The following is a 12,887-nucleotide window of genomic DNA, read 5'->3' as shown; positions in this document are numbered from 1 at the left end:
GCCAGGATCATGGTTTCCATAAGGTTCCATGTTAATGAATAAGCTAGAAGATAGAGCTCCAATTCTAGAGTGACTATCTGGTTAATCATTCATTTATGCCCTCAAATCAGGCAAGCTCAGGAAAGATCTTTAAATCACTTCCACTCAAGAAACAAATTATCCTAAGGCAGCGGAATGATTTCCCCAGAGCATTTACATGGCTGCCTCCCCGAGGTCCTTTTCCTTCTCCCTGTTATATTCTGAGTTTTCTAGCCAGGCTGTTTGGGTGAGACTGATCCCTCCCAAGCTCCCCCAAACCCCCATGACTCTAGGAGTGGATCCTGATTAGCTGATACCAGTCAGCATATCCTCTTCTCTAATTCTAGTGGGAGAGATTCTGAGAGGCACGCAACCCAAGCCACGATCAATCAGGCCAGTGAGACTGATCCCAGGACCATGGTATAAGCACTGGGGAAGCAGAGGTGCTTTTTTCCTGCTACATGTCCTTACAGACAGATCTGGGACCTGGGGCAGCTACCTTGAGACTACAGGGTCCCTAGAGCCTACCTGAGAATAAACCCGCACTAGCAAGTAAAGCCAAAAAGTGGGAGGAAGAGACTAGGTTCTGGTCACACCACTTAAGCCCAGGACTAAGTCTTGCTTAAGAACCAATTTGTATACTATTTGATCAATAAATTCTCTTTGCCTTTTAAACCACTTTGAGTTAGGTTTCCTTTTACTTATAATCAAGAGGATTCTAAATTATATGTGCCTCATAATTAGATTACACTGTAAAGGCAACAAAGAAGAGTGAGCTATATTCACAATTAATAGTAAACTCACCTGATTAAGTCATGACTATGATTTACTTGTCATAATTAAAGACATTAGGGGGAAAAAATCATAAAGCAACTTTTCTCATTTGGAGACCATTTTATTTGAAATCTCAAAATATAGATGCAAGGCACTGCATAAACTCCACTCTTACCCTTGGTTTACATATATTCAAGTACTGCTGAGTTTTCATTGTGACAGAAATGAAAGGGCAATTTCAGGGCAAAACACTCCCCCACCCCACAGTGAAGTGTGTCTTAGGTAGTCAACTGAACAAGGGGGTGAGAAATCACTAAGTAAGGATGTGTCCCTGCTAATTCTACTGAATCGGTAACAAACTTACCTGTTATAGCCTTAAATGTGCCCTCACAAGATTAAGCTATTGGTTTTTATATTTAAAGCCCTGGCATGTGATACTAACTAACCTGGGTCAAAGTAAGTAGTCTACTGTAAGAGGTCAGGTAGACCAAGTACACAGGTTAGTTTGTATATTTATGCTCCGTTATTTTCAAATGTAAGATGCATCAAAAATAAGCAAATTCTTAAAATTCCAGGGCAGCTCTTTCTAAACTGCTATAAAAATCACTATGTTCTAAATCATTTTGGCCTCAGGGAGTGACAGTTCTCCAAATGTGGAACTGGTTACCTTACGAAATGGTCAGCTTGCTCTTGTGGGACATGTTTAAGTGGAAGTGAGCCAACCTTGTAAGGGAGACAGACAGGGTGGATGATTTTAAAGGAACTGTAACACATCCTGGGCCTCAGGGCTGGGCTGTGAAGGAGACTTACCTGCCAGAGCCTTGATGCGGGACCGCTCGAAGAGCCTCGCAGAGCTGTTCTCATTGTCCCAGTCGTCCACATCCCAGCGGTTGTTGACATCGCTGTACTGCTGTTGGATCTCAATGTTGTCATAGTCTGTGGCTACTGTGGTCGTCATCTTGAACTGTCTCAGCTGCTCCTCCACATCAGCTCCTTCTTAGAGTTCTGTGAGAAAGAAAAGGAAAAATCTAATTAGTGGTCTAAAGGGTGTAGAGTCCTTACATAAACCTACCTGGATAAAGGTGAGAAGGAAAAATAATTCACACATATCAAGAACAGGTCTCTGGATTCAATCAAAACTGTGCTTTTGAACTTCAGCACTGCCTCATAGCACATGTGTGACCTTGGCCAAGGTACTTAACATCTCTGAGCCTCAGTTTCCCCAACCATCAAGAGAGAAGATACTCTACAGGTCATTGAGAGGACTGAATGAGATGATAGATGCCCAACGAAGGATGAGTTTTCTCCCTTATTTCTGAAGTTTAAACTTAACAATTTTTTAAAAAATATGGAATGAATCACAAATTTGTGTGTCATACTTGCACAGGGGCCATGCTCATGTATCTCTGTATCATTCCAATTTTAGTGTGTGTGCTGCCGAAGCGAGCACTAAACTTCACAATTTTAAAGTTTTATCGGAACTGGATGAACAGCCACTTGGGGCTTCTGAATGAATTCATTTATTCCTATTGTGTATCACCATAAACCAAAATCTTTTAACTTCTGGAGATTCAGAAAATGTTATATAAGAGATCAGATAATTTCATCTAAACATCTCATCTACATATTAGAAAGCTGGTACCCGAGATTAAATGAGATAGTAAATGAATGACACCAAGGACAGTACCGGTGCATAGTAGATAATAATGACTGCAATTATTTATATTGCTGTGTTGTTATAAATTCTTACTACCAACACCAATACCCACTCCCCAGGGATCCACCCATGGTCACAGTGTTTTCCAGGGATAAGTGGTGAATAAGAACCTAGGCCTCAACTTTTGGCCCACTGCTGTCTTTATTAAAGTACCCTCAGAGAATTGAGAAATACAGTTAGCTTTGAATATAGCTTCTCCCTTCAATACAGCTATTATTTAGTCATTGAACCAGAATGCACTGAGGACTTACTAGTGCTCAGTCTGTTCCAGTTGCTAGAGATAATAGTAAACAAGATATGGACCAGGTTTTAGTAAAGCTTTTATCTCAGTAGGAGGAGCCAGATAAAAGGCACACAAGAAAAGGCAAGATAGTTGAAAGAAAATAAAATAAAAGTGGAGTGATATGATAGTGAGAACACATTTTAGATCTGGTGGTCAGGGGAGGCCTCTTGGAGTAGGTATTTATTTAAACTGAGATCTCAAAAAGGAACAGGTCAAAAGGAATAGCATTCCAGGCAAAACAAACAGCTGTGTAAAGGCCCTATGTTGAGAAACAGCACGTCTTTTTGGAGGAATGAAGAGGTCAGTGTGTCTGGAGTCTGTCCCGTGGGCAGGGGGAGACACAAGGAGATGAGGTTGGAAGGGTATGTGGGGCCAGACCACAAAGGGCTCTGTGAACCTAAGTGTGATGGAAGGTACTGCACGACTTTAAGCTAATAAATGACACCACTGGATGTATGTTTTTAAAAGATCAATCCTGGTGCTGCAGGGAAAACACAATCCAGGAGGCAAGGATGAGCTCTTAATTCCTACTGGTGCAGTTAAATTCCAGAATGTTTTATATACAAAGCTATCTAGGTAAGTTAAGAAGTTAGGGGTAGGAATATGTCCCATCCAGTCCTGTCCCAATGCCCCATCTTAAGATTCAATGATTTATTATCACATTTTAATAATAAATGGATGCTCATTTAGCGAAAGCCTCATTCATTTGCCGTGCACCAAGAATATGCACACAGACTAGAATTAGCAGGTCTAATCACTAGAGCTTGTGCACTAATAAAACCAGCCTGCCATCCAGCAACAACAAAATGATCACTTGAGCTGATTTTGTCTCCTCACAGATGCCACCATGCAAAGAAAATAAACCACATATGTTGAAGTGAAACATTTCTCTTACTGTGCTTAAAATGTAGCTTTTCTCAAGTTCCAGCATGCAACCAGGTTTCCACGGCAAATAAATTAAGCTGAAACAAACAAACTCCACCTTAAACAGTATAATTATTGGTGGCACAAGCACAGAACTGCCTGCCCTTTTGTCATTAGCTGTTTTCTCACAAGCTATCCAAGAACATCGCCAATACACCCTACATATTCCTAAGGAAAAAACACTGTGTCCATCGTATGACTGAGCCAAACACCTGTAACTCAGATAGTCACCCATCTTTGCTCCAACAGAAACATCTTGGATGGGAGTAAAATCCTGGATTCTTGCCAGGCAGACATAATCAATCCCAACAACATAAATTTATCAGTAATTTTAATAATTACATTAGCAATGTATTTATAAGATTTCATAAAAATACAAAAAAGTTTCCAAAACCTAAGCCAGTTAAGTATATTCTACTGAGTGATCTTATAATTGCTCTTGGCATGCAGTTATAACTCTCTTCCCAAAAAAAACCCCAAAACCTGAGACTGTCATTTGAACTTGGAAATGGTTAATTTTCTTGACTAGATCAATACCAAAGACTTTCATAAAATTCAGCCTTGGAGGATACCATCTCTAAGGGGGGAAAATGTGAAAGTGCTATTAATACCAAATTTCTGAAAGCACAGAAAGTGTGATTTCACCCAACGCAAGGTGAAATCTAACCACTTCAGTCCAGATTTGTTTTGGCTATTTGGTGCCACCTGCTGACCACTGAGAGCACACCTCAGTCTGCAGGGCAGCTACCAACCTGTGCCTGGACTTCACCACATCTAACTCCTGAGTACGCCCTACTACAACCCTTTCCCCCTTATGAATCTTTCCCTGCCATCGATTTAGCCCCCAAATCACCAAGTACTTCCCACAAATTTCTCAACAAGCAAGTGTTAATCCTTTCCTTAAGCTAAAAGCAAGTCCTTCAGAGAAAGTACATTTTTTTCCCTAAGAATTCTTTTTAATCGTGACAAAGAGGAGAGTGGGAAGCAGAAGTTCTTACTACTCTGTGTACAAAAGAAACATTGATGCTATTAAGTTATTCTTTTTATTTGATTGCTTCGCTCGAGTGTTTAAGAATTTGGATATCAGGGACATTTTAATATTCAGGGCACTGTCAGAAGCAAAACGTCCCACATCCCCACCAGGACAATGGTGAAAGGGTGCTCCTAGGTAGTCAACAGCAACAACAAAGTGACCCAAAGGTGAAGGAACAGTCAGAGTCAAGGAAAGGGCATGAATGGGTGAGTGTGCCCATGGCGTGGGGTGTCCAGAAAAACCAGTGTGCTACAAACATCCTTATCTTCCCACCCATTTCAACAAGGGCTGTGCCAGCTGGGAAGGCAGTTTAGGGCACACATATAGGTGTCCCCAGGAGGTTGTGTATAAAGGGCTAGATTCTCCCAAGGTGCTATCAGCTACCATGTGTCCCAAGGGCCAGTGAAGCAATCTGTACTTCTTAAACGGCTGTGGGAAGATTAGGAGAGAAGAGAGGGGGTCTGGCCACCTTGGAATTCTGCCTGATGGTCCTGCCATTAGGAAATCTTACTAGGACTACATAAGGCTGGCATAAGAAAACACAATCCTCTCTCCTAGAAAAGGGTTCTCATTAACTACTGGCTCAGTGATGGCCCAGATTCCATCTAACTTGATCACCATGGCAGGAATTCATTTAAAAATCCTTGAATGGCTAAAATCCAATAATATCCTGGGTGTGTTATGGATAATACCCATGTTTTTTGTGGCTTGGTTTTGAGAAGATGGTTAAAAGTATATCCCTACCTTCACTTCTCTTCTTCATCTCATGTGTGTGTAAAAATAAGGAATATGTAAAAAAAAGCCAAGCCTCCTCCGCCAAATTTCTCTTCTTTAAATCTTATGTCCTATGAACTAGAATTTTCCAAAAAAAATACAAAGAAATTCCAAAAGCTTTATCATTTACTGTTTCAGTAAGAACACAGTGATTTTATTTCTTCCAACTGGCAGAGCGAGACAGAAATGGATGAGGAATGATTATCCTAGACCTATGAGGCAAAGAGGTTCCTACAGCCCTGGCATATGCTACCACAAGGTCATAACCATCAGGAAAGACACTGGAGCATTCTATTAGCTGTCCTCTTTATTGATTAAAATTCTGAAAGTCAATACCTGGCAAAGCCCAGACAGAAAAGACTTTATCTGTTCTGTTACTTTCCAAGATTCCGAATCAATTTTCCATGTCACACAGGTATTAGACCATAGGTTTTTTTCTTGATAGTTTATCTCCAAGCTTCTCTCCCCCGCCTTCTTCTGTTACTCTACAAAAATCCCTGGGTGATGTTACCTACACAGGTCCTTGGCTCCTACCCTGGGCTGACTACTGCTCCCTAGACTGCTAAATGCAGTAATTTCCTATGGATCCTCAAGTTGGTGTCTAAAACTAAACACATAATTCCTCCCTGCAAGCCCTGTTTTTCCTCTATCACTCCCTCACTGAATGACACTCTCATTTCTCTCATATTCAGGCCCCATGGTTGCTGTACCTCCTGAAAATCCAATGAGTTAGCTCAAGCAATAGTTTCTTACTGTGAGCCTCACCTCTAACTTAACCTCTAATCCATTCCCCTACACTGCCACCAGAGGGAACTTTCTCAAGTATCATTCTAATCATTTCATTCCTGTGACCAAAACCTACCAATGGCCATGCCTTCAAAATTGATCCGCAAGCCTTCAGAATAATGCCAGAGCCCTCTGTAGAGAAATGAGGGGCCCTGCCCAGTTCTCTAGCCTGTTTGCAATATCCTTGTCTTAAGCTCACAATTCCTGTTCCAAGCTCTTCTTTATAGCTCCTGAGGGAAAGACCATGCCCTAGTTTCACCTCCAAAACTACTACCTGAAAGAAGCTCTCTACTCAAATCCTATCCGAAGTATCACCTAACCACTGACCACCACCTGGTCTAAATTAGACAGCCTTAGATAGCCCGCATAGGTACTCCCTCCCAGACACTTTATATACCTCTGACCTATCGCTTATCATTACAAGACTGTTTCATAATTACTAAATTTCTATTGACTTATTGTCAATAGGACACAGACTCCTGGGGTCATGTCCCCATCACACTGTCTTTATCTCTCTCAACTCCTAGAAACATTAAGTACTTCCTAATTATTTATTTGTGGGCTGGCTGGGTGAGTAAAAGACTGGTAGGTTGAGGACTGGAAGGTGAAGCCGAAGAAGGGATGTCAATTCAAGCCGCCACTGTGGTACTATCTCTGTCTGTCACAGATCCCAAAACACACGGTCCTCTGAGCTACGTGGACCTGGCAAACACTGTGCTTTCAAGAAGCCACATTTTAGACAAGGCTGCTAATGAACACAAACACATATTTAATAAGGTGCTTCTCCACGTACATATTAAAATTTAAGTACCCTTCTTTAGTTTTTATTTATGAAACAAATTTATTTTTTGTCAGAACTACTCAGATTTCAGAGATTAAAGCAACAGATAGAGAACATAAATACACATATACAAACACACACTTCGCTAATACCCAATCTTAATTTAAAGGCTCAAATAAATTAAATAAAAATTTTAAAAAGGTGACTAGTATTTGCCAATTCTTTTTTTCAGAAGGAAACCATATGTTAACAATTTCTTTGGAAAAATCCACAGACTCAAATGTTCTGCAGACACTTAAAACCCTCCCACTTTACTCATAAAAGACTTAAAAAAGCACACACTGGACTGCTGGTGTGTTACCTGCACACACACACACACACACAAAAAAAGTTCTGCTCAGGGACTTTAAGGGACGAAACTTTGTGACTGAAACTTTCCAGAAACAGACCTGACAGAGTTCTGCCTCCACCCTCTTGACTAGGCTGGACAGCAAGGGAGGAGGCATACCTTGTTTGCAATCTGCTTGCCACGGCACCCTGCAGCTTCTATGAAACAGCCAATAAAGAAGACTCTGCAAGAAACCACACCTAGAACCAGAACGATGAATAAGCTTGGCTAACTTACTGTTACTTATGTTCATGGAGCTAGCCCCACATAAAGGCCCAAAATTCCATCCTAGACATTCCAAGTTCTCTGCTCACAAACAAGACATGGCTATTTCTGCTGTTACCTAGAGAATAGCCAACCACCAGATGGATGCCTCTGCCTGAACTTTCCTAACTATGGCCCATAAACAGTACAATAGTAGCAAACACTCCTTCCTTACACACTATACACCTATGCCAGAACTGGCCCCGCTTCACCTTCTCCCATCCCCCCTTATCTATAGCAAGGTAAAGTCTTTAGAAACAGTTTCCATCTTTCTTCCCCAAACTCACTGTATAAAAGAGCCCATTAATACCAGGATAGCACACGTGTTTGTCTTCTCCATCTAGCCCTGCTGCTGGTGGTTTAGACTGCACACCCCAGGACCTGGTTCTTTTTCTGGCAGCATATGGCTCAATAAACCCTTTCCTTCAGAAGAACTTTCGGCCTTGAAGGTTACTATTTAACAGTATCATTCACTTTTAAAATTATCCAGGTTGCTTGCAGTTTTACAGGAACACCTAGACTGTACAAAAAGCATGACGCAGCTGTACAAACTGGCCAAAAATCCTAAAATCAGACCATTTTGAGAGAGAAGGGCCTTCTGAGACTTAATAATTAAACCTCGTTAGCAAAGGTGGTATTCAAATACTCTATACTAACTTTTTTATGTCTCATTTATCAGTAACAGAATATGTTAAAATCTCCCACCACGATCACGAATTTATCAGATTTTCCTTATAATTCCCTAAATACATACAAAATTGTAATTATTTTATCTTCTTGGTAGGTTGTTAACATTATAAAATATCCTGTTTTCTCCCAATCACACACTAATTCTACTTTTATTGATAATAATATGTGCCTAGTATATTTTTTTCCATTCTCTTATTTCACCTTCTTGAGTCATTTTGTTTTAGGTATGTCTCTTATTTTTAATTAATTAATTAATTAAATTGTTCAAAATATTACAGATGTCCCTTTTTCTCCCCATTGACCTCTTCTACCCTGCCCCCACCCCCCTCCCCAGTCCCTCACCATACTATTGCCTGTGTCCTTGGCTTATGCATATATGCATATAAATTCTTTGGTTAATTTCTCCCCACCCACCCACACTTTCCCTCTGAGATTCGTCAGTCTGACATACATAGGTATGCCTCTTATTTTAAAAATCCAATTTAAGAGTCTCTGTCATTTAGGTGGCAACTATAATCCATTTACATTTATTAGGATTATTGGCATATCTGAGGTTTCAACCAACTTGTTTTGTTTTCTATCTTAATTAATAAAATGTGGAAACTGGGGCCTACCTAAGAATTAAACACCTGAATCAAGTCACACTGCTATCAGCCCCACATCTATAATATCTTTATCACCACTGAGCCCAGAACCAGAACTCAATCTAATCTTTAAAATGCAGAGAATTCACGAGTTTAACACCCAAGAAAACTCTAATACTATTATAAATAACTTAACTTTCTTGCTAGTTTACTTTAATGCAGGCATGGTGCTTTTTTATTCAGTCCTCCCCAGCAACCTTCTGAGGTAGGTATTATAAGCCTTATTTTACAGATGAATAAACTAAGGATTTCTGTGGTAACTTGGCAAGGAAATGAGGAAGCCAAGAGGATTTAACAAATGTGTATGACTCCAAAGCCCATGCTTTAAATGAATAACTTAGCCTACATTTTAAGGCACAATAACTTCAATAGTGGTCCATAGGAGAAAAATATCTAATGGACTCAACATTCTTAATTAAATGAGAAAATAGGTATTTTCTGTTATAGCATCCCAAATGGACTAAGACACCTTCATTTCCAATATTCAGAAACAGACTCTTCCTTAGACAGATAAAAGATGCCACTGGAAGGCTGGTTCTAGTTTTATGAACAAAGCTCTAGGAACAAATTTTTATTTTTAACATGGGCAGGTTACACCGGGATCTACTGTTTGGAGGAGAAAAATTAATCCTTACTATAAAGAAAATTATTTTTAAAGATCTCACTAGAGAAAAATTTACTGATCATAATCCATTTTATTTTAAAATAACCTATTAAAAAGAATTAATCTTTATGGCTTAAGAATTTATATTACACAGTATGACCAAGACTACATTTCTACAATAAGAAAGAGTATAATGTAGGGGGAATAACAGGGCATGTCCCTCTGTTTTAGTGTAAACTGTACAAAGAACAGTAAAATACTGAACAGACTTATTTCTGAATGCCTTTAATGAAAATTCTTAATATTCTGCATACTCATTTATCCTCATTTACTATTTGTACATTAAAATTTTCAACAAAGTATCTTCTTTCTTTTCCCTCCCCGTATGATGCAATCTAGATTCTAAATATAAATCTGCAAGCCATAAAGTATTTTAAAACTAGATTTACTTTGAAAACGGATTTTGAGAGAAAACTAAGCTTTTCCAATGTCTACCTATAAATCTCAAAATAACCTACCCTGAATCAAACAAAAATTTTAAAAAATTATTCTAAGTACATGGCTATCTGCACATACCTGACAGTTAAAGACCGTCCTTGTTTTTGTTCTCCTTAGAGGGAGAAGCAAAACTTGAAATCATTAACTCAACACAGATCTAGCACTGATCTTATGGCCGACAACCATTTTGGTCTTTCCCTTACTTCCTGATAGTTTTAAATTACTTTACAATAGAGATTTCATGGCATTGCTACCAAAATGCTGACCCTGAATTTTCAGTGAGTTTGGTATTTCACTGCCTTATTTTTTGTAAAATTGCATAAATCAGTATCGTGTGTGCCTGAACAACAGAGGAGAAATAACGTGCTTTCTATATGGGAAGCTAACTTTTACTCCTAGAGCAGCCGGGTGCCTAAGTTCTCTGCATATCTATCAAGAAAAATCTGTATCTCAAATACCTGGAGCATTGATCAAATGAAAAAACGTAAACTAGTAATGAAAAGCAACACTATATGAAATGATGAATTAGGCTCACACACCCATACACTAAGCTCCATGAGAACCAGGATCTTCTCTGTTCTGCTCGTCTTTATATTACCAGCACTAGCTTAAGCCATAGCAGCTGCTCAAAAACAATTGTGAAATAAATGGTAGGCAGGAGGAACAGTGTCACTCCAGAACAATCTAACTCTAAAACACAATGCTTCTTTCTGCCTAAATAATATGTATCCTGGACCCCAGTAAAATTCTCATTGTTATATAAGGAGCAACCTTCTCTTCACTCAGTTTCATTTAGCAAAGAATGAATTTTTATAAGTTTATTTTCAACGTTGCAAAATAAGCCAGGTCATATCTGGATAGGAATGGAATAATCACTAATTTCACAATATCACTTGAGATGAATAAACATACTTACCTTAGTATGTCATATTTTAAGAATCATTTCCCTTTGCAAAATGATCTAAATCCTAGGTTTCTCTAATAATCTCCCAATTTCCAAAGGTTTAAATACTATTAAATTTTCTGAGAGAGCAGTTCAAACAACTTCAATTGCTTGGGTTAATGCTTCAGCAGCACGCCTTCCCCCTTTGTATGCTTGGTAAATGTTTCCCAAACTTACTTAGAAATCTGTAACCTTTCAAATAAACAACACAAGTAAAGGTTGGCCTACGGAACCTAAAAAGGAGAAGTGAAGTCAACTCCAGAAAAACCATTCAAATAATTACCATTTTAATACAATCAAACCTCTATTACTAAAATTTGTTTAAACCTGATCAATTTGAAAAAAAATTTTAAACACAATTTTACCATGTATCAGGCTGGAATTCATTCAAATGCTGCACATTACTGTTTAAAAGCTTGGTTCCAAAAGTGCTCGATATCAAACTTGGTAAACAAACATCAGCTAAAGTAAATGTGGGGATTCACTTTGGTTTTCCATAACCCAGGGTGGGGCACAAGTAGGTTTACAGTTGAGAATACAAAAGTCAGAGTTTACTCTTATATTATTACTTATATTATTTTCCATATAAACAACTGTAAACCTACTTTTGCCCCTCTCTGTATTTAAACACTGATATACAAGAAAAATGAGCCAGAGTTTAAAATACTGCCGTAAGTTGAGCATCACAGGAGCTATCTGATATATAACTTGGAGCACGTACTCATCCTAGGTGACCAGACACAAGTACATCTACCACAGGGCCAGACCATAATCCAACCAACTGAGCCAACAACCCAGCATTTCACCAAACTTCTCAGAAAGGCACAGGATAATGCACAGCCTATTCAAAGCACAGGGGCATGGGCCTGAAGCTCAGATGTGCTTGGCTCCCACTCTACTGCTCAAATTATTCGAAAATGACAAAAGGTCTTAGCTGGTGAAGTGCTCAATCAGGTTCAAGAGCAAAGGAAATCAGGAATTTTCCTTGTTCTCCAAACAGGGGAAAGAGGCTTAAAAGAACAAAAACTAGAACATCCAGACCACTCTGAATTCTTCAAAAGCTCCCTGTTGATGTGACTTTGGAAACTGCATCTTTGAATTCTTTGCCTAACCAAGATCAAGCCTCTACTTTCATCTCCTTGAAATATGTTATTAATAAACCCACTTCCCCAAATATCTATGCACTTGGTTTTTCCTGCCTCCAAGTGCTTTCAAAGAAGTTGCTCTTTTTTGTGTGTGTCCAACTCTGCAACACACTAAAGAATTTAAAGGATGGTAGGGCAATTTAGAGACCTGGAGAGAAACAAATTCTGTTACCCTCCTATGGTTTTGTGCAGAGAGAAAATCAGGGGTTGGCACCCCAGCAGTGGCTGGATATTTTAGTGGTGTTTTTTGTGACATTTCTTATAATCAAGGAAGGCTTTTTAATCTCATTAGTAATGGAACTGCTATCTCTCAATAACTTGTGATTTTAAAGATTGGGACAACATGAGAACCAGGTCAGCCTTCCTCTAGTTAGATTCTCTTAAAGCTCCCACCCCCAGCCCAGGGCCTCTGTTATGTGCTCTTGATGGTATCTTTTCTTCATAGCATGCACTAACAGTTCTTAAATAATTACCTGTGTGATTATTTGTTAAATGATCTCACCTTATATACTACAATCCTGATGAATTATTAAGCATTTCTTTTTTTTGAAGTTTTGTGTTTTTTGAAATTGATTTTTACAGAGAGAGAAAGGGAGAGGGAGAGAGTAACACTGATGTGAG

At 39.0% G+C, this 12,887-nt stretch overlaps 1 protein-coding gene across 2 annotated transcripts in view; it reads right to left on the bottom strand.

The window, feature by feature from the left end:
• SPTBN1 (spectrin beta, non-erythrocytic 1) overlaps positions 1 to 12,887 on the bottom strand; it is a 177,671-nt gene that overhangs the window by 125,320 nt on the left and 39,464 nt on the right. For both annotated transcript variants that reach the window (XM_081157102.1, XM_081157103.1), the window contains exon 2: positions 1,603 to 1,797. In XM_081157102.1, the coding sequence (XP_081013228.1) occupies positions 1,603 to 1,750 (148 nt within the window). In that variant the 5' untranslated portion in view covers positions 1,751 to 1,797. The remainder of the gene's footprint in view (positions 1 to 1,602; positions 1,798 to 12,887) is intronic.

Source organism: Miniopterus schreibersii (genome assembly GCF_964146895.1).
Source record: "Miniopterus schreibersii genome assembly, chromosome: 13".
Lineage (NCBI taxonomy): Eukaryota > Metazoa > Chordata > Mammalia > Chiroptera > Miniopteridae > Miniopterus > Miniopterus schreibersii.
This window is presented reverse-complemented; position numbering and strand designations above follow the sequence as displayed.